General features: G+C 35.8%; 1 protein-coding gene across 6 annotated transcripts in view; it reads left to right on the top strand.

Moving 5' to 3' along the window:
- LOC129775305 (protein rolling stone) overlaps window positions 1-22,994 on the top strand; it is a 239,195-nt gene that overhangs the window by 143,776 nt on the left and 72,425 nt on the right. For all 6 annotated transcript variants that reach the window (XR_008742922.1, XR_008742924.1, XR_008742923.1 and 3 more), the window contains exon 3: window positions 1,317-1,407. Coding sequence is in view for 1 of the 6 variants with exons in the window: in XM_055779885.1 (XP_055635860.1) it covers window positions 1,321-1,407 (87 nt within the window). In the remaining 5 variants the exon portion in view is untranslated. The remainder of the gene's footprint in view (window positions 1-1,316; window positions 1,408-22,994) is intronic.

Below are 22,994 nucleotides of genomic sequence, written 5' to 3'. Positions count from 1 at the left end.
AATTTATGAACGAGACCAAGCTGTTATAAACTAAGCCATGTTGAAAATCACATGCACGTATTTTCTAACAAGGAGACAGCAATAAATATTGATTTTCTATATTTAATTTTTTCTACTTTACGACAAACTTATATTACTTTTTTCAGTTGACGTTTAACTTTTAAGAGATCAAACATGTCAGTTACGTTAATGAAATACACCAAGAAACATCATATAACCCTTCGTTCAAATCATTTAATTCGTTTTTTTATCGGTCACATTCGATTTATTTTAAAGATCGTTAAATTATTCAAACACACTTACAATACATTAGTGTGTTTTATTCAACAACCAAAATATTCACTAGAAATAATTTATTTGGCAGAACAACGTTTGCCTGGTCAGCTAGTAAATGTATAATTGTATCGACACAATTAACAGTATAAATCATTTCCAAATCACTGGCTAGCTACTGATGTTTAGAGATTCTAGAATGGAAAACAATGTTTGAAAGAACTTTTCACTTTCCTATCATTATTAACCTTAGTTCTATCTTCTTTTTTGCCATAATACCACCAAGAGTCTTCTCATGCATGTCGAAACATGCGATCAAAGTAGAATCTAAACGCTTCCGGAGCCATAACATCTTCACGAAACTATTCCAATGAATGAATACGCCACTCGAAATCTCGACTTTTGAGATAGAGACCATCAATCAGAAGCTGTGCAAGTCACATTTGCAGTTGTGGATTGTGTTTTTTTACCCAAGAGAAAGAATTATTACTCTGTGGAAATGTTGGTGAAAAATACTTCTTTTATATTTCCATGTGTTCAGTATATTTCCTCATATTCAACTCACTCCAGTGGGTAGAACTTCGATCCAGCCAATTCGTAACCATCTGTGACCAATCGCAAAGTGACTGGCATTCGATAATTTTTATGGAATATGATATATTGGCATATGATGAGTGGCAGAACATGTCTTGTGGTTCAGATGAACTGCCATTAAAATACTCATAGCTATTTTTCATTATATTTATTAATTCATGCATTTTTCATCAGTTTGAATACATTGACTTGCAATGAAGATATTTAATTTTCTGTGAATGTTTGAATTTCACCAAAAATATGCAAAAACCACAAAATAGTTCACCCCTAACATCCACAAATTGTAAGCCTTGCATCGTCTCCCGTACCACATTCTAATTAACCTGCCAAACTAACCCTTCGATAAAAAGGAAGTGAGCCGGGTAAAAGTTTAATTAGATTTCATTTTTTTTTCATCTTCCTTCCACCCGCCGTACTTATTCTTGTTTGCCTTTCTGTTTTATTTCCAGGATCATGGTCACGAAAATATGGCGAAGTTGTTTCCCCGAGTCGGCCAATCTTCCGCACCACGTTCAGCGGCATCATTTTTACCTTTGTCAGGTGAGTGACAGTAGAAAAAAAACAGCTTACGTAAATAGTTCTGCCGGATATCTCGAAACTGATAAAAAATACTTTCCCGCCATTACTTTTTGTGATTGTTCAAACGCGTAAAACATACCGTGGGTGGTTGAGTGAACCCAGAATTGACGTGGGATGAATGGTACTATTTTTTTATGTCGACAGTCGTTGGTGGGAGGAATTAAAATTTAATAAATATCACCCAGATGAAGCACTATGTAGGATGTAGAATATACGTTTGATAAATCACGCAGATCACATCGCATTACCGCAACTCAATATGTTTTCAAATGAGATAATATGTATTTTGACAAAAGATAATTTATTGTTATATTAATTCACTACAACTCCATTTCAGATAATCAGGTAATTTGTCTGTTTGATACAATTTTATATTTGCATGTTAATGATTTATATACATTGGTAGCCTTTCTTCAGGTCTTCGAATAAATAAAATAGGTCGTTGAATCTTCGTGTCTTCGAGTGTTTGATTCTTCGAGTCAAAGTCTAATGTCTCTGTCCTCTGTGTTTAACTCTGGTAAATCTGAGTATGGATTCCGTATAACAAAACATCAAGTGAAGTAATCAAACTTATATCCTTCTATTCAACGGTTTGTTACTTATTGTAAACGCGTCCTTTGACCCAATCCAGAGGCGTGATTTTTCATGCCACTTTCAAATTATTTTGCGAATCAAATTTCCAAATATGCACAAATAAAGTTACATTAAATGTTCTGGGATTGTGTAAACTGAAACAACGTTCCATCCGACTGACGTAAACTCTGAGTTTTACGGCATGAGCGATATGCTGTTAAATGCAAATTATATGAACACTACCGAGGAACTTTCGTTTCGTCCGCATACCCATCCGAGCAAGTGGATGTGCGAGTTATGGTGAATTATTATAATTCAACACTTTGCCCTTTTTCTCCCACAACAAATTCTGTTAGTCTGAATTTCCATAATCAAGTAGTAACTAGATCCAGCGGCAAAATGTTTTCTTTGGAAACTCCCCAAGCATCGCTACTATCGGCTTACATAAGGTAATCAAGCACTGCAGGTGATCACGTGGAAAAAGTTTTGTGTAATCATATTCCTTGTATTCAATTACAGCAAACTATTTTCACAATTTTTCAAACTTCACTGAGCCGATAGTTGTGTCAAAACATTGGACTCTCTCCAGAGAGTCATTCACCCTGCGTCTCCATCAAATCTTTAAAATTGTCATATAATCAAAGGTGTGGCAATAGATCAAATTGACCTCATCGCTGAAAAGTGTTAGTTCTACCACTCGTAAGTGACCTTCCCACGGACTTTATGCGACATGTGACTGTCAGTATACATTAATCCTGGCAGTGGAACGTTTTTCAATTATCCATTGCACTCAACGACCGGAAAGCATTGCCGGAAGTCAGTGCTCACCCAGTAAACATCTATTTATAATTGCAACCAATTGAATTCACGATATGCAAGAACGGTTTGCGAGCCGCTGTACATGTAAGGAATATTGAACTCAGCGCTACATCGAACGTATTGATCTCGCCTTCGAATATACCCCCATGAATATACATAAGTACATCTCTAAGCTCGATAAAATAATTACTATCGCGCGTTTCTGAACCATGCATAACCGATTACCGGGAACTATCGGAAACGGCCATAGAGCTTTACGATTATCGCCTCCCATCGAACGTCTCTTCTTGTGCGCCCTGATTCATGTGCACCGACGAAAAAACGCGGATGCACGGAACGCGTTCCTCGGGCTCGGTTTTGAACTTGGACTCTTGGGTAGAGCACAAGAGGGGGGAGATAAGCGTGACGCCGTGTGAAAACGGTAATTAATTGCAACATGTAGGTATATATGGAGTCAAACGCGTGGGAGCTTACGCGGCTCCTGATTCTCGCGAGAGTTCGACGATAATCACAACTCACGGGGGATTGTGGCATAGCAGCCTGGCTGGCATCAAGAGATCCCGCGTGGGGAATTTCACGATTGATGCAGCTAGGCATCAAGTTGCTGATAATAAATAATAAAATTTATAACATTGCTACCGGATCCATTGGCATGTATTGATCGGATATATGCGTATATTGGGTATTGGGAAATTGAATACCCAAATGCTTTAATTGGAAAATTTGAATCAATCCAGAAAGGAGTTTTAAACACATTTTAAACTCAATCCATAATCAAACAATTAATTAGCAGATCGTGGACCAACAGCTCAAGATGTATCTACTAAATCAGGGAGCTTCAAATCGATGCCGATCGATTGTGGAGGATTGAGACTATTTTTATAAAAACTAAAAAAAAGAACAATGAAATTAAATCTCCAAAAAATAAGTAAAAAAACTTTTTAAGTTAAACAGTATATTTGTGATTAAACATAATAATGTACTAAAAGCTAGAAAATAATTAGGCAAGTAGGAGTTAGCAGTTATCAAATCTCTCCTTCATTAGCCTAAGGCATTGATAAGATCGTGGGACATATGAAAAAATCGTGAGACATATGATGAAGTCACTAATTGTGGATAATGGAAATCCAACGTGCCCCACGATTTTATTTTGGTCTTATCAATGCCCTAGACTAGTGTGATAACTGCTAACTGCTACTTGCCTAATTATTTTCTAGCTTTTAGTACATTATTATGTTTAATCACAATTAAACCGTTTAACTATAAAAGTTTTTTTACTTATTTTATTTTCCAGCTTTTAGTACATTATATGTTTCATTAGAATATTTCTCTACAATAAAGCCATTGGACTGTATTCTATCAGTCAAAAAATTTCAATTGATACCGTCAATTTTGTCAAGTTCGTTCGTTTGATACACATATCTCATTCAACCTTTTTTTTAGATGATATGTAATCAGCTATTTTGAAATATATATATATGAAATATGAAATACGCAGTTTTATGATGACTACAGAGATAAAGGTGTGTTCCAAATTTCAGATCAAATGGTCAACAGGAAGGGGGTCAAATTTCTATTAATGTGGGTCAACGCTACAGATCCTTGCAATGATTATCTCTCTTGATATCTAATTCAAATAGAGAGGTCGGAGATATCACTGTTTTACAGTGGAATTGTCGTAGTCTTATCCCTAAATTGGATACATTCAAATTTTTAATTCATAACTTCAATTGTGATGTTTTTGCTCTGTCCGAAACTTGGCTTTCTTCGCGAGATGATATCTCTTTCCACGATTTTAATATTATACGCTTGGACCGTGATGATAGATACGGAGGGGTGCTTTTGGGGATCAATAAGTGCCACTCATTTTTTCGAATTGACCTTCCACCTATTGGAGGGATCGAAGCTGTTGCTTGTCATGCAAACATCAGAGACCTCTGTATTGTCAGCTTGTATTGGCCTCCGAGAGCTGCGGTTAGCCGCAAACAACTTGATGACATGTGCTCACTCCTTCCTGAGCCACGATTGATCTTGGGAGACTTCAACTCTCACGGAACTGCCTGGGGGGAACAGTACGACGACAATCGTTCATCGATGACAAAGGTCATATGTAACAGCTTCAATATGACCGTTTTGAACACTGGGGAAACAACACGTGTACCTAAACCTCCTGCTAACCCAAGTGCTCTTGACCTCTCGCTTTGCTCGAATTCATTATCGTTAGATTGCAAGTAGAATGTAATCCAGAACCCCAACGGTAGTGATCACTTGCCAATCAAAATTTCCATCACCATTGGGTCGAATTCTTCTGAATCTATAAACATGGCATATGACCTCACAAGACACATTGACTGGAAAAAGTATGCAAAATCTGGTGGCCAAAAGATGCTCTCGAAAGTTGTACAACATGTTTTGACGAATTGCGAAGGATGCAAGCTCATGAATTTTTGGTCAGCTCCCAAGCCTGAAATTCTATTAGGCCACTGCCAGAGGAGGTGTCCCCTGCAAACTTAAATTCGTTTTCGCTGATAAATTTGCGAAGAAGTTCTAGATTTGGCGACAAGGGATTTGCAGCTGTGGACAGAAAACCAAAGTTCTCGTCACAAACAAGACAATGGACTCGAAAATGTGTAGGAAAGAGTACACCCAAAATTGATTTTTAGCACATGTTTTGTCATCCCGATTTATTACATTAACACGTTCCCACCGGCGCCGGAGCTCTCCTTTTTACTCTTAGAGTAAACTTTCCAACTTCATTTTATAATGAGGTGTAATATCATCACGCATTTATACAACAGCACCAGAAGCTATGTGGTTAGCGTAGTCATGTAGAACAGCCCTGCATTCTAGCCGGCCTTGGTTCGATCCCCGTTGACATCCTTTGGACTTTTTTTTTTGGGTGCAATCCAAAAAGAGATGAAAAAAGAAAAAAGAAAGATATGACTGTTCCCATACATACAAACATTTTAAAAATTTTGAAACAGATGATTTTATTTGCTCATTTGACTCTTCAGAACATGAAAAAGCATTTTTCAGCCGAAGATGAAATGTTTTCTGCCAACGCTAGTTTGTGTGTACATGTAGAAAAACCACCATCCGTTTATTAAGAATGACAAATGATTTGGTCAACCGATCACTACAGTCGAGAGCTGCTTCAAAGATACCGTAACAATGGGGTCATTTATATGAAGAAAGAGATCAATCCTCCCAACTGAAGAAGGTTGCAAAAGTGACTTAGGATCGTGGAATAAAAGAGCTTTGATGGAGGGTATCCGAAAAAAAAGGAAATATTACTTTACGGTTTTTATGATTTTTGACGTAGAACTACGTCTTTCAGGAAGAGTGCCAAATCAGAAAACAGGTCACGTTTTTATGAAATAAAGTTAACGTTAATAACTATTTTCACTGTGAACGCGTTCTCATGATTTGCATACCAATCGATTCGGAAATTCTGTAAGATTTGTTTAATATGCTATACATTACAATTCGCTTATCTCAAAACGGTTTAAATTCATGAAAACTGGAAGAACTTCCTTTTTTCCCATATATTTCTTTTTTCCCACTTATTTCTACGCGTCTATCACAATTAATTATATGTTATTTTTCATTAGATGAACAATTGAATAACTGTAAAATGTCAAGTGTTATCTAAACGCCCTAACTGTCAAGTTTTGATTTTCCCGATTTACGGTTTCCCCAACCCAGAATTCAAAATCGATGTACCTGGGGAAATCCGTTTTGCTAATATACATGCAAGTCGGGGGTACTTTTGCTCCCACCAAGCTATGTTTCCCTAACACGGATTTCAAAATCAATGTGCCTGGGGGAATCCGCTTTGCAAATAAATATATGCTTGTCAGGGGTATTTTTTTGGTGTTTAGTACTTTTGTACTCGCTTGTCGTTGTGCAGACCGGAATGTTTCCCTAAAACTTACTTTTAAAATGAGAAGCCTGGGAAAATCGTCATCTTTAGGTCATAACTTAGCTGCAAATAGATTACTAGCTGTATTTGAAAATGTGGAAGATAGGTCAGAACCTCATCTATCGAATTGTATAGCAAACTTAAATTGGAACGTTTTTGCAGTTGAGTTATTAACTAAATAAAAAGTTGATGAAGAGAAATCGATCAAGTCACTTACACCCCTTGCATTCTGAGCCCCTCAAATACAATGATCGTTTGACAATTCTTCCGTTCACATATTTTGGTAGTCCTAGGCATCATATCAAACGTAAAAGGACGTTCATCAAATTTATTTGTAACGAAGAACATAATCTATCACGAAAATTTCGATGCATTCTAAAATAATGTTCGAAGTGGTAAACAAGTGGATTGCAGAATATAATTGCGTAGTTTACGTCGAAAATATGCGGTCGTGTCCTAGGTACAACCCCTTACATTTTTTCAATATTGACGTAGGACTACGTCTTTCATTTCTATACCGGGGTGTAAAATCAAAGTTTCGAAAACGAAAGCGTTACGCCGAAGACCGAGATTTTGAGTGTTAATAGCTCCTAAACAACTGAACGAAATGGTATGATAAACACTTCATTCGAAAGATAAAATGTCTACGCGTTCTATACTTGTTACTTTATGATCCAAAAACTTGTTTCAATAGTCTTAAATTTGCTTTCAAAATAGGCTATTGAAATCACCAATCGGTATATAAGCGAGCGCCGCTCGGAAATCCACTCAGTTCTAATTGAACAGCGATTGGAGCATGTTGTCGCTGTTGTGGTGAAGCTCTTCATTTATCATGAAAGCGCGGATGAACGGTGTCACCAAGAGCCTGTTTGTGCACCTTAGGCCAGAAGGGAATCCATCAGGAGGAGAGTGATGCTACAAACGGTTCCCCGGGATGATCTCGAAGCAGCCGCTACACACAAACACATACACGCACGGAATTCTTTCCGTTTGGATCGAGAAAGATCCGGAAAATAATCTGCCAGTTCCTCTAGGAATTTAGAAATACATTCATGTGAAAGTGTTTATTTGAATGTTTTCTATCCATGTAACACTGTGACCAAATATGTTTCAATCAAGTGCTATTAACAGATGGTTATCGAGTTAGCATTAACCACTGGTGGGCTTCCAGTATCGAGGAAAATGTGGAAATATCTAATCGTTACTGAAAATAATCTGCCAGTTCCTCTGGGAATTTAAACTTACATTCATATGAAAGAGTTTATTTTAATGTTTTCTATCCATGTAACACTGTGACCAAATACATTAGGTTTTGTGATTTTTCAATCAATCGCAATCAACAGGATAGCTTCTGAAGATTATTCTTCCCCATCAGTAGGATATTTCCGTATCCAATATTGGATGCATAAAACCTTGTGCCTCCAACGTAACGCTCTCGTTTTCGAAGTTCTCCAAATATTCATTCATTCAGAATGAATTAAGATTCAACTTCATACAAATGATCTCTAAATCAACGATAGTCCTACGTCACCCTTGCGGTTATACCATAGATATAACCCACTTCCTGTTTTTTTTCTGAAAAAAGCAATAAATTATCTGCATTTTTATATAAATAAATTTTTTGTACTTTTAACCAATCTCGAGACACAACTGGTTTTGTGATGTCGGATTCTGAATGAATCAAGCTTTAGGATCCGAGCTATTTATTTTTTATATTTTTAGGTTCATCAAATTTTAAAGTTTATTACAATAGAACGCAAGAAATATTCTTGGAGATTAATATAGCGTTTTTAGGCAAACTATGTCGAATGCACTTCTTTGTCATACAAAACGTTTCTTCCTATTTCAAAGAAGGGTCAGCACAACGCCATGAGATGGAAATCGTCTACTCTCTACCAGTTATCCATTTTTACGTTTGCAGTTGCATCAAATGATGAATGTCGTACAAATAGTTCTTCCTTTACGACAAAAATGATTATTTAAATATAAAACGCATTTGGTACATTTGGCACATGGTTAAACATTTTCAGTTTTATCTGTACCACTCACATACACACATACATTCAGACAGACTGCAGCGCTGCAGTCTGCAGTCACGATATCGTAATACTGACGCCGGCATTCGAATTCTACTGGAAGCAATATATCCTCTCAGAGGATCAATAAATAAAAACGGTTTGAAAACCCGGCTGGTATTAAGGAAACACAGACAAAAAATTACGTATGTGGGTACGCCAGCACTGCAAAATATGCATGAATTTAGGACATCCCCTGAAACGAGTTGTTTTTTCATCGAGATGATTTGATTCACACACATATAAAGGGACAGCGTTATCGGAACAGTCCTTAAAATGCGTGCTTTAATCCCATCACTTTAAATAATCAAAAGTTGATTCATGAAAGTTCGGAACATGAAGGTTTATCAACGTAGTTATCGTTAATCCGAACAAATTCAGTCCGTGTCTGTGCATGCTCATATACTTCCATAAATGGTGAGACGCTGTCGTTGGCTCGTAAACGTAACCATATTACACGGAAATTATCGCCCCCCCCCCCCCCCCCCCCAACCGGCTTCTGCATCCGATGGATATTCCAATCTTTGAAATTCATAAAGCATGGAGCCCATCTCACAACGTTGATGTTGATGTGTTCACATAAATCCTGCCGGGTTATTGATTAGCTCGCAGTTGAGTGGTAGGAGATACGACACGATGTGGTTTGATTAATGTGCATCCGATTTGAACCATATTGAAAAGAAATAAAATATGATTCCTTCAACTGTTATCATCCGGTGAATTTTTCGATTTGATATCGGCAAAGAATTAGCATAACCTAGTACTCATGTTCCAAAAGCGGACAGACCAAATTCCAAGTCTAGAATCTTGACTATCAGTCAATGAACACACATCATGAGGGTCTCTCCGGACCGGAAGGATTTACTGCAGTGCCATCTTTGTCAGCTGCTCGGTGGTTCTCAAGTTGATTAATGGCCTGTCTGACAACATTCATAATTAAGGATATTCATTGTTCAATGCATCGGCAGAATCGAGCTCCGCATTGTCTTGGTCTCTCGCCAGCTCACCGTTAACTCAATATCGTCCAATGTTCAATCATCAATTATGTGCGTCTCTATATAAAGTAATCGTTCGATAAATGGACCTGCTTTAACTGGATTGCTTTTTGACTGGGCAAAAGTTAACTGAGTCGTAGCCCAGTTAAAAAGCAGTAATGCGTGAACAATTGACGTCATATTCAATTTGAAGATTTGCTGTGAGGGGCATTCGAATGTAATTTGAGATGTAATAAAAATTGACATTATTTTCGCACCACAAAAACGTTGATTAAATTACAGAAAAATAATTTCCTCAAGTTACATTTCATTCCATCAAACAAATAAACAAATTTAAACAAACAAATACCTTCTCTCGCACTCAATGCAAAACTTCCAGTGTAAACCTTTTGTTTATCCAATTTCACGATCAACACGAATCAAATAATTCATGGTGGTGTTCCCCTCGATTTAATTCGACGTTTTACATGCCGGTCCAAACGGCAAGCGTTTGTCGACACTCTTCCGAAAAACACTTACACATGTACGCGACGTTCAAATTCCATGTTTTTGTTGTACACGAACATGCTTTTCGCTAGTGTTCAATGTTTATCCCAATGCACAATGGTCCAGGAGATGCATTTAAGTGGAAATTAGCATTTAGAGCTCGACAGTTATTCTCTATACAAAAACTGTCTTAAACAAAGTTGTTACTCATGATAGAGCGCTCGCTTTTATGTTGTCAAAAATAGGGTGAACAAAATTGTCGATGAAATAAAAAATCTAACTTTCTTATCTTTATAGATATAATTTCCATGTAAACCTAGTTCGACAATGTAGTAGCTTCAATTATTTGAGACATCTTTGTAGAACAAAGTTTTCCTCTATATCTTGAAATAACCGATATAGCGCCTTTTTTCTAAATTACTTTAGGGTCACCATGAAAAAAAACTGTTTTTTGCTCTAACTTTTATGTTTCAAATTTTACATGCAAACTGTCTTCGAAAGACTTTTAGAGCTTACTAATACAAACATTTTTCGATGCAGAACTTGTCAATATCTCAACTTTACTCAAAGTTATTGATATCCCTTCCCAAAAAACATGCTCTTTTCATTTGTTTGTCATTCTTTCTGGGGCAAACATAAAAAAAGTTTGTTGACGGAATTTGAAGGAACAGATTTCACTCTATATAATATGTGATTTTCAAAACTATGTTATTTTTTGTGTTTGAGTAAATTAAAATTGAAATCATGAGTTTTGGATGAAAACCCATCAATAAATTTGAGCAGGATTAAGATATTGACATGTTCTACATCGCAAAATGTTGGTATTGATAAGCTCTAAAAGTTGTACGAAGACCATTTTGATGTAGAATTTTAAATATAAAAGTTAGAGTAAAAAAAAAACAGTTTTTTCATAGTTACCCTAATGCAACTCAGATAGAAGGCACTAAAAACAACTTTGTGGGAGATATTGATTGTTTAGACAAAAACTGTCTTAGACAAAGTTGTTATATATAATAGAGCGCTCCTTTTTATGTTATCAAAAATAGAGTGACCAAAATTGTCGATGAAATGAAAAATCTTACTTTCTTATCTTTATAGATAGAGATGAACATAGCTCAACAATGTTGTAGCCCCAGTTATTTTAAACAACTTTGTAGAACAATTTTTTTTTTCTATCTTTTAAAATAATCGATTTAACGCTTTGTTCTAAGTTGCATTAGGGTGATCATGAAAAAACGTGTTTTTTATGCTTTAACTTATATATATATATTAAATTCTACATCAAAACTGTCTTTGTACGACTTTTAGAGCTTATTGATACCAACATTCTGCGTTGCAGAACTTGTCTATATTTTAATCCTACTCAAAGTTATTGATAGTTTTTTACCCAAAAACTCATGTTTTCAATTTTAATTTACTCAAACACCAAAAATAACATAGTTTTGAAAATCACACATCGTGTAGAGTGAAATATGCTCTTTAAAATGCCGCCAATAAACTTTGTTTACGTTTGCCCCAGAAAGAATGACAAACAAATGAAAAAAGCATGTTTTTTGGGAAGAAAATATCAATAACTTTGAGTAAAGTTGAGATATTGACAAGTTCTGCATCGAAAAATGTTTGTATTAGTAAGCTCTAAAAGTCTTTCGAAGACAGTTTGCATGTAAAATTTAAAACATAAAAGTTAGAGCAAAATAACAGTTTTTTTCACGGTGACCCTAAAGTAATTTAGAAAAAAGGCGCTATATCGGTTATTTTAAGAGATAGAGAAAAACTTTGTTCTACAAAGATGTCTCAAATAATTGGAGCTACAACATTGTCGAACTATGTTTAAAGATAAGAAAGTTAGATTTTTTATTTCGTCGAAAATTTTAGTCACCCTATTTTTGACAACATAAAAGCGAGCGCTCTTTCATGAGTAAAAACTTTGTCTAAGATAGTTATTGTCTAGAGAATAAATGTCGAGCTCTAAATGCTATTTTCCACTTAAATTCATCTCTTGGACCATTGTGCAATGATACACTAACATAAACATGCGTTTCTCACATCATAAACGAACACGATAATCGATAATTGAAGCACATCATGTAGAAAACATACAATCCGTTGTCGCAGTATTCATTGCTCTTCGTTTGCTTTCATGCACAGAGATAAATTATTCCTCCTAAACCATTTCTTTGTAGAATACTTTTTCACAGAAACTAACTAGAAATTTAGTTCGTATTGGAAAAAATTCATGAACTCAGAGGCAATGAGTTCATGACCATTTTGCAAGTATGATTAAATAATCCATAGTTTTTTTCCCTGTGAAAAGAAAACATTCTCTGAATAGAAAGAAGCTTTCCATGAGATTTTTTTTTCGTGCGTGTTGCGAACTGAAGTCAGTTCCCAGACACAGCGAGCGACGTCTTACAAAAGCTGGCAAAAAAAAGTACCCAAAAATTAGTTTTAGATGCATGTTTTCAGAAAAGTTTACACCTATTCTTGGTAACGAAACATCTCCATCACACTCTATTCATTTTTAGTACTTGTTCAAATAGCTAATAATAGCGGATGTTACATAAATTCAATTTATAAATTGATTCGTGCACTAAATAATGATATCAATTGTGAAGAGCTCTGATACCAATTGTTGCTTATTTTGTTCAGAACAGATTTTTTGCCCAAAATTTTAGACGAAGCACCCATTGTCAAGCTAGATCTTTCCCTTCCATTTTCCATGTCAACTAGGATTGGGCGATCTTTATAAACAGATCGATCTTGTCGAATCGATTCTCTAAACGGCCTAAAGATCGATCCACTGATTAAATCGGAACCAAAGAATCGATCTTTGCTGAATCGATCTCTGAAAAATCAAAAGATTTTTTTTCCAATTTATCTGCTTATATAGGAGTGTAGTGTTTTCTTTAGACATGGAATAAAATTTTTTATTTCATATATTGTTTTGTTCCTCAGTATGGAGAGCACAAAAAGTCCAGAAAAAATCCAGGGCATTTATTTTGCAACGTCATGGAGTTGCTTTATTAAGCATTAATCTAAATTCAACAACTGATAACTGTCCATAACTCAGCTGACAACGATAAAAACCAGTCGTGCCAAACGTTTGTCATTTTGGCGAAGCCGATTCTTGATTTTGGCACCAGCTCTTAAGAATAACCTTTCGCCTGGAATAGATGTCAACATCTAGTTCAGTGATCCTTTGAGCCACTGGTGACAGTAAATCCCCTCAGTTGTTGCCACTAGTTCGAGACACAAGCATTTGTACATAATTAAATCGTAAAAGAAGCGATTAAAATATTGACATTATGTTAAAAAAATTGTTTAGGGTGTAATTGGTGAGATTAAAATCGATGTATACGATGTATACTACGAATACAAACATGCCACATTTTCAAACACAGATACGAAAAAAATAATATTTGTTTACAAACACAAGAGTGCGCAGTGTTTTATGTGAAGCACAGAAGACTGATTGTCGCTAACTGAGCTTCCTTCCATGCCCAGTTACCGAACGACTGCTGTATTGACTCTGGCAAACTATAGAAATGTTAACAGAAGGACAAAAATTGTGCCAATTATCACTGTTTGTTCAAATGAAATTTATTGTTTCTTGCTTCAACACTGCCCGTAATCGTCAGGTTTGGCTTCATGTATTTTTTAGTTTGTTTAGTTCCGTTAAGTTTTATAGGGAATCCGTTTTGCATCGATTTAAAACATTTTAAGGAAAACGACCGTCTTATATGTTCAATCCTTTGCCACTAGTTGGTGTATTTGTCAACGACACCTTTTCTCTGCTGTCCCATATGGTTTTTGTCCACGTTGTCCACGTTTTTTGTTTTTAAGTTCAGAATTTACCTGCGTCGCACATTCAAAGCCGACTGTTTTGACGTGGGGCTACGTCTAACCGGAATATTTGGGGGGGTAAAACGAAAACTTAAAAACAAATCCATGCAAGTTGGGGAATTTTTGTTCCCACCGAGATCTGGTCGGACTCGATTGTATACAGACTAGATTATATACAATTTTAGACTCCATTATATACAGTTGTTTTTTTTTTTATATTTCAAATATGACTAATTTCATGCGGAAATGCAATATTTCAACGTGAACGTAAATATTAATTGGCTATTATGAGTACAGTGAAGTAACAATCGTGATTTTGGTAAATTCTGGTTAAATATTAACCAAAATTTGCTTAAGAAACAAAAAAAGATAGAGGTTGGGTGTCAAAGAACGAAAAGAGCGAACGGTTAGAAAGCTATAAATTGGTGGATAGCAACATTCAAGTTTATTTTGTATTTTTTGGATAAAATTAAGAATAACACATTAAAAACCACTCACTTTTAAGCTTTGCACTTCTAAAATGTTACTTATATCAACTGATATGGAAGCTTCACAACTGTATTCTACATAAAATTTTCTCATCTTTCAAATGAAGGCAACAGAAATGTCCTACGCAGCGTAATTTTTTAATTAGAATCAGTTTAAGGCAAACAAAGGTCGAAACAGAGAAAAAGTTCAATAACTCTGTAATTGTTGGAATTCGAACATATGCGTAGAAGTATTTTTTTCATCAAATAAAAAAAACCTATCACCTCCTGAAAGAATTCGGATTTTTTTATATGAGAAAAGTGTACCCGTGGCCGAGTGGTTGGTGTCTCACATTATCATGCCGGGTGTTCGGGTTCGATTCCCTTTCTGGTCGGGAGATTTTTCGTCAAAGAATTTTCCTTCGACTTGCACTGTGGTCACGCGTATTCTAGAGCTTGTCCCTCGGAATACATTCAAGGCGTGTTATTTGGCTGAAGAAATATCAATTGACGGATCTTGATCGAGTAAAGCCTCCAAGCCTCCAATTTACCATCTTCAAACTTTTTTGGCGGTCCGGAACGTTCTTCGTCTTCCAAATCAAAATTACCACTTGTAAACCGTGCAAACCACGTCCGACACGTTCGCTCATTTGGAGCATGGTCACCATAAACTTACACCAAAATGCGATGACATTACGCGTTTTTTTTTTGACGTGGGACTACGTCTAACCGGAGTATATGGGGGGTAAAATGAAAACCTAAACACAGAGCATGCAGGAAAAAATGAAAGATTCCGAATGCTTATAACTCGAACATTTCTTACTGGATCGGGAAGATGTTTGCATCAATTGATAGGGAATATTTCTACGCTTCTATTGCAATTGCAAAAATGTCGTTTTTCATTAGATAAACAAATGAATAACTGTAAAATGTTAAGCGTTATCTAAACACCCTAACTGCCTCGTTTTGATTGGTCCGATTTACGGATTCCCCAACACAGCCATCAAAACCAAGCAGCCTTGGGGAAATCTGCATTCCAAATACATAAAAGTATGGGGACTTTTGTTCTCACCGACATGTGTTCCCTAACACAGACTTCAAAACCAAGCAGCGTTTGAGGAATCGCATTGCAAATACATGAAAGTCGGGGTTATTTTTTTCAGACTGTAATGTGTTTCCCTAACACAGACTTCAAATCCATGGAGCGTGGGGAAATTGGCATTACAAACACATGTAAGTCGAGGGCATTTTTGTTCCGACTGAAATATGTTCCCGTAACATAGACTTCAAATTCATGGAGCGTGGGGAAATTGGCATTACAAATACATGCAAGGGGGTATTTTTGTTTCGATTGAAATATGTTTCCCTAACACAGACTTTAAATACAAGGAGCGTAGGGAAATTGGCATTACAAACACATGTAAGTCGAGGGCATTTTTGTTCCGGCTGAAATGTGTTTCCCAAGCACATTGAATTCGGAATTTTTTTCATTCAATTAAAAATTTAATCAATACAAACAAATGATTGCTAAGCCAAGGTAGTCCCACGTCAATCTTGCGGTTATATCATAGATATAACCCACCCATTTTTTCTTCATATTGAAGTGATGAAGTAACACTCCCCGCAAAAACACTCTCGTTGGTATGAAATTCAACATATTCCGAGGGGCTAAAAACTATGTTGTTTACGCTTCAACTTTTTGACATATACTGAAAAAGACGCGCAATAACAGAAGCTTTCCAACGAATGTCTGGAAATTTGATCCTCTGGAATAAAAAACAAGTTACGCCATCTGTTGTAAAACCAAAGAAACTTACCAGTATACCAGTATATCTATACAAATAAAAATGGAAGGCCAAATTTGTACTAGAAAATTCATAGTAAAAGGGAATTTCTAAGGGTAATCAATCAATGGAGAGTTCTGCAATTGGACCCACGAATGTTCACTTGGTAAAAACCGTGAAAATTTGAGAGTATCTATATCAGATTTTTTTTGGCGTGACGTAGTTCACTGGGTCAGCTAGTTAATCACAAATCCTTTAAGCAATGTCCAACCATCAAACAAAATGTTTTCATCTATCTGAACAGGATTTTTTTTCACTAATGCTTCTTTGAATCTCTGGCCATTCAGGAATAGACATGAATGCTATCCGGTTTTACTGTTGTGTATTCCCTAGACTAGCCTTTTTCAATGCACTATCGTAAAAAAAATTCTCTATTTTAAAAAAATTTAGCCTCCCGTATTTCTTCTGAATCAACTTACCCCTTTCTTAAAAGTTCACATAAACGAAAACTGATTTTGGTGGTCAACTAGATCTAAAAACTGACACTTATGACACTTATGATCAATTATGATTAGGTTATTTTTTGAAACTTTAAAGATACTGTATAAGTTGAGTTACGTGAACAAACTTGTCATTAGAATGAATTATATTTTATTAAAAAGTTGGCTTGGTTGGTTAGTAGGGAAAGGGTGGTAAAGACGGACACCCTAAGTAAAAGTTGATTTTTTTATGAATTTCACAAAAAATATATAGCCATCTTACCACAAATTGATAGTCTAGGTCTCTTTTTATAATAAAATTTGTCTTTGTGGCAGAAATTTTACAAAATGAATGTGTCCGGCATTTTTGAAAATATAAGATTGAACCGGAAAAAACGGATACTTGGCAGTAAAGATGGACACCCGGCGGGGGAAAGATGTACACTAAATGAAAATTCAAGTTTATGAACTCGATAAGTTATGGATTGAAGACCTCCAATACCTCCAATCTTAATACGCCTTAAAAATGATCTAACAAAAGGCTACACTAAAATCACCTAAAAGGACTTGTAATTTTTCTCTTTTTTCATGTTTGAAGTAGCTTCCGACATTCGGAATGACAAATTTCTAATTACGTTTTAAAAACCGCTCTGCTGATTCGTCCATGACATGTCATTGCACTTGCAAACGTAGTTAGTTGGAATCTGTTAATGAAAGAAGAAGGAGATAATCAAATTATTTTCAAAACAAAATGTTTGCCTTTTGTCGGTGGAGTGTCCGTCTTACCCGACTTGATCAGTATTTTATTTTCGTCAATATTTCTGGTGTAAAAATGAGAAAACTTCACCGCTGATTCGATAAACTGGAAGAGAAGTGATGGTAAATCATTCACGTAACTGAAAATACCCCAAAAAATTACTCGATAACAATGAGAACCTTATTTTCTGCAGACGAAAATTTACATCGAGCTGCTATTTGTAGATTCCTTTTTTGTTTTTATTTACAATTTTAACAGAATGCCAGCTAGGTGTACACAATAAGTGTCAAACGTTCTGATACACTGTATTGCAAGTTTGTACATCATTTAAATTTAATATAAAAATGTAATTACACAGGGGTGTCCATCTTTCCCGACTTCCCCCTACTAAATGAAATATTAGCAAGTGAAAAAGCATGAACAACAAATTATGAACAAATTTACGCGATTTAACACTAAGGAAGTCATAATCAAATTCAAGTCCAAATATGCTCCTGATAGTTTATTCTTTAACTAGCTTGCACTTAGGTTGCAAGTTCATTTGCGTTCTGAAATTCTTTGGAGCTTGAATGATAATACACTCACCTACTAATTTAATTCAAGAGATTACAGCGTGATTACATCGCTAAATAAAGTGAGCTAAGCTAAGCTACCAAATCTTTGGTATTGCAAACATAGGTAGAATGTACAAGAAAATGAAACAATTGATGAGAAAATTATGTCAAGTTTACTCACACTCACTTAGTTACAACCGCAAATATTTTTCAATTGGTTAGTATTTTGTATGAACTATAGAATTTTAATATGGGGGTCTGAAGTATCACTTCATTGCGGTTTCTTACCCAAAATAGTTTGAGAATCCCTGAATCATATTTAAGTATCATCATCTTTAAGAACACTTTGCGTTTCACTTTTCATATATACTCGAAGAATTCTAATAAACTCATTAAAATTAACAGCAATTAAAGTGGAGGTCGTCTTTTTCAACTCAACATGGCCGATAAATGTTTGAAAGATCACATTATGTGATAAAAGTCAACCATGATTTAAGGCTGAAGTTTTCAAATACATCGACTAGTACAACAGGAATTTATTACACTATTTTTACACTCAAAATACGGTACAAATTGATTAAAAGTTGGGACACCTAAAATAGTCAAACAACGGTACTGTCCCGTTCAAACCGGTACGTTTGGTCAGCCTAAAGTTGGGGAAACTTTTGTTCCCACCGAAATCTGTTCTCTAACACAGCCATCAATTATTATGATGATGATGATGACCCACCTCATACCCCTACAAAGGTTTGAACTGGCCGATTTATCTAATAGATAATATTTATATTTTTTTTATCCCATTTATTTATTTTAGGCTCATTAGCATTTTAGCTGTAACAGAGCCGAATTTTAATCGTGTACATGTCACACGGTTATCATATCTATAATTATAGCACATTACATTACACAGTTGCCATTCGCCAGTATTCCTTCTATATCATTACATATGGTACATTCACACAGTAGCCATTTAGGCGTAAGAGTATTCTTTCTGTTCTTCCATTATCCAGTTGGACCACCGGACAGCGGAGACAGTTGATTGATCATTGTTGAATTATTTATAGCACAGCAGCCCGATGTGTCTTGCAGAGCAGAGCAGTTGTATGGATGAATCGATCTCATTTCGACCGTGGATCGATCTCCATCGCTGTTGATTGTTGCGTGGACGTAGCTATTCTGTAACAACACCATAGATGGTCAATGAGGGCCCTGAGTTTTGAACTCACGATCGATCGCTTACTAAGCGAACGCGCAACCAATGTGGCTACGGAGACCCCCGCTATATTTATATTTAACCAAATTAAGATATCAGTATTATATTTAAAACAAAACAACGAACTGACTCTGTTGCAGGCATGAACTTCCATTAATCGAACATCATAAATAGGCAAAAACTTTAAAAGAAAAACAATGGTCCTATCCGTATCGACATTATCATAATGATAATCCTAACTTCAGACCCAAAGTTTTTTTTAGGGACGTCAAGAAAATTTCCAACCCGGGAAGATCCTTGACAGATTGGGAATCGAACTCAATATCTAAAAGTGTCTACTTAGAACATGATAGAGATCTGCCACATTCAGAAATACTCGATATAACCATCTTAGGGGCTGTCCACATACCACGTGGACAACTTTAGGGGCGTAGTGGTTACGAAAATGTCCACGCTTGTCCACGGTGAGGGGGTAGGGGGTTTATAGAATGTCCACGTGGACACGCTAAGTATTTTTTAAAGTAAAATATTAATGTTTATGGTCAAAATTCAATGAAATCTGCTTTGTATTTACAAGATTTTATTAAACTGTACTTTGAGTACTCTGTATTCATCAGCTGCCAGAGAATACTGCCCGATCAAACATCCATATTTATGACGTAGGATTACGTCTTTCATTTATGTACCGGGGTGTAATTTCAAAGTTTCGAAAACGAAAACGTGATGCTTGGAGTGCAAGGTTTTGAACATTAATACTTCTTTGCCGGCTGAACGGAGTATTATGACAATCATTTCATTCGAATTTCGATCTGGTAACTTTTGTAATACGCTTCTATTGGGTTGTCTGGAAAGTCCATGCTGCTACTGCTGACAATCAAATTGAGACACTTATCAAGATTAATCCTCGTTACACGACGCATGAATTAGTAGATTCGCTACAGATGTCTAAAATCACCGTTTAGGAGCATCTGCATGGATACGCATGGGTACGAAAACCACTACATTGTATGGACTACATATTAACCCATATTACTGCAACCGATCGGATTTAACATATCGCAAATTTCTGCATTCTATTATCCAAGGGTGCAACATTTGCACAACCATATGTCTATGGAAAAATATGCTTTTCCGGGCAATATTTAGAATGATTTAACAATTAAGGGTTACAAGTCAACGAAATCATCGATCACGATGATACTGCAGGTGTTTTGTATTTACTAGGTTCATTATAGCCGCCAGGCACTACCAATCCTGTAAAATCAAAAGCCATTGATGCTTAGATAAGAAAATATTTCGCATTCCGCGATCACGAATGTACAATGTCGACATCCGGGTTTTAAGACAAAATACTTTCCATTACATTAGCAGGCCCAAAGCCAATTTAAAATTTGAATTAAAATTGAATTGGTGTTGTTTGATTACTTCAAACACTATTCCCGTTAAAATTGATCTTTATTTATTTATTTATTTATTCATTTCGTCAAACAAATGTAGACTACACACTTATACACTAATGTTACAATGTTTTCTTAGGTTAAATATTATTTTTGCGGTACATGTTTCTTTTTAGCTGTTTTTTATTCATTGTTGTGTCAATTATTTCGCAGTGCTGATTGTATATGCGCATCATGCGATTGATAGGGGCGTTATTTGCATAATTTGTTCTGGATGTTTTGGTTAGAAACAAATTTCGCCCAGGTACATAGAAATTTAGTTTTTCTTGTAATTCAGCTGACTGTACTCGTTGCGAAATTAGGTCATTAACAAAAGAAAGCATTGCAAATTCACGGCGTTCTTTTAGTGTTTGGATGTTTATGAGCATGCAACGTGCTTCATATGAAGGAAGTGGAAATGAGGTCCAGTTGAGTTTACGAAGTGCAAATAGAAGAAACTGTTTCTGGACTGACTCAATGCGTTCTTCATGTACGACCATATACGGGTTCCAAACGATGTTACAGTATTCCAGAATAGACCTTAAATATGTAATATATAAAAGCTTTATTGTGTACGGGTCCTGGAAGTTATGTGAGAAGCGTTTGACAAAACTTAACACACTATTCGCCTTATTTATTACAGAGTTGTAGTGTTCTATGAATGTGAGTTTACAGTCCAGGACGACGCCTAGATCTCTAACTATTTCACATTTTTCTACATTTTGATTTCCAAGACATATTACAATATTTGGTACATGTTTTTTTCTGCTAAATGTTATAGAGTTGCACTTTTTCACATTCAGTGTTAGTAGATTTTTATCACACCAAGTATGGAATACATGTATTTCGTTTCGAAATGCTTCGATGTCGTTTACATTTCCAATTTCCGCGAAAAGCTTCATGTCGTCGGCATACACAAGTACATTGATACGCTTGAGAACGAAGGAGATGTCATTAACGTACAGAATGAAAAGAAGAGGACCAAGATGAGAGCCTTGTGGGACTCCCGAAGTGACTTTTACTGGATTTGAAAGAGAATTTTGAAAATGAACAATTTGTTCACGGTTTGTTAGATAAGAATTGAGCCAGTTTAAGAGTCTTTGTTCCATTCCTATTTTCTGAAATTTGAAGAGTAGTAATGGAATGTCGATGCGGTCAAATGCTTTACTGAAGTCAGTGTAAAGAGTTTCTACGTGTTTGCCATTTTCCATTGCATTCAAAATAAAAGTCACAAAAGCCAACAGATTAGTTGCAGTTGAACGGCCTTTGAAGAAGCCATGTTGCATACACGTAATTCTATTCTTTACTTGTTGGAAGACTTTTTCGTTGACTATTGCTTCGAATAGTTTAGGAATGCAAGAGATAATGGCAATTCCACGATAATTACGTACGTCAGATTTAGCGCCTGATTTAAAGATAGGTACCAAAAAAGATTGTTTCCATTTTTCTGGGAATATTCCAGTTTGTAGACATATTGAAAATGCAATGTAAGGGAAGGGTGAGTTCCTCAGCCAGGTTCTGTAGGAATATAGGTGCTATTCCGTCAGGTCCTGGTCCTTTTGTTCCGTCTAATTTTTTTAGTGCATGGCATATTTCCTGTTGTGAAAGATAGTTCACCGATATGTCATTTGGATAATCCGGTAAAAATAAAAAGTAGTTCCGATCGCGATTTTCTTCGGAAAATGTGGTATATACTTCCTGAAAGAAATTTGCAGAGATTTTAAATTTCGTTCGAAGAATTCCTCACATCCTCATCGAGATGCATCTGCGATGGGAAGTTATTGCTTTTGAGCTTAGACTTTACGTAATTAAAGAATTTCTTTGGGCATGATTTGACTTCAGTTTCGACCTTTCTATTATACTCTTCGTGTGCACTTTTAATTGCAAAATTTAATTCTTGGGAAATATTTTGATATTCAAGCTAATTCTGATGACTTTTGTCTATTTTGTATTTTTTATGTGCTTTTTGTTTTTTATTCTTTAGATTTCTTATTTGAACGGTAAACCAAATAGGATATTTGCTGGTTGAATTTCTCCGTCTTCTTTTCTTCGGCACAAATTCTGATATTATGTTATTCAGAATTTCGTGAAGAATATGTACAGTTAAGTTGACATCTCGTTCGCTGTTTAATAAAGTTTGCCATT

This window comes from Toxorhynchites rutilus, chromosome 3, assembly GCF_029784135.1.
Source record: "Toxorhynchites rutilus septentrionalis strain SRP chromosome 3, ASM2978413v1, whole genome shotgun sequence".
Classification (NCBI taxonomy): domain Eukaryota; kingdom Metazoa; phylum Arthropoda; class Insecta; order Diptera; family Culicidae; genus Toxorhynchites; species Toxorhynchites rutilus.
The sequence above is the reverse complement of the archived record's forward strand: the minus strand, read 5'-3'. Positions and strand labels throughout refer to the sequence as shown.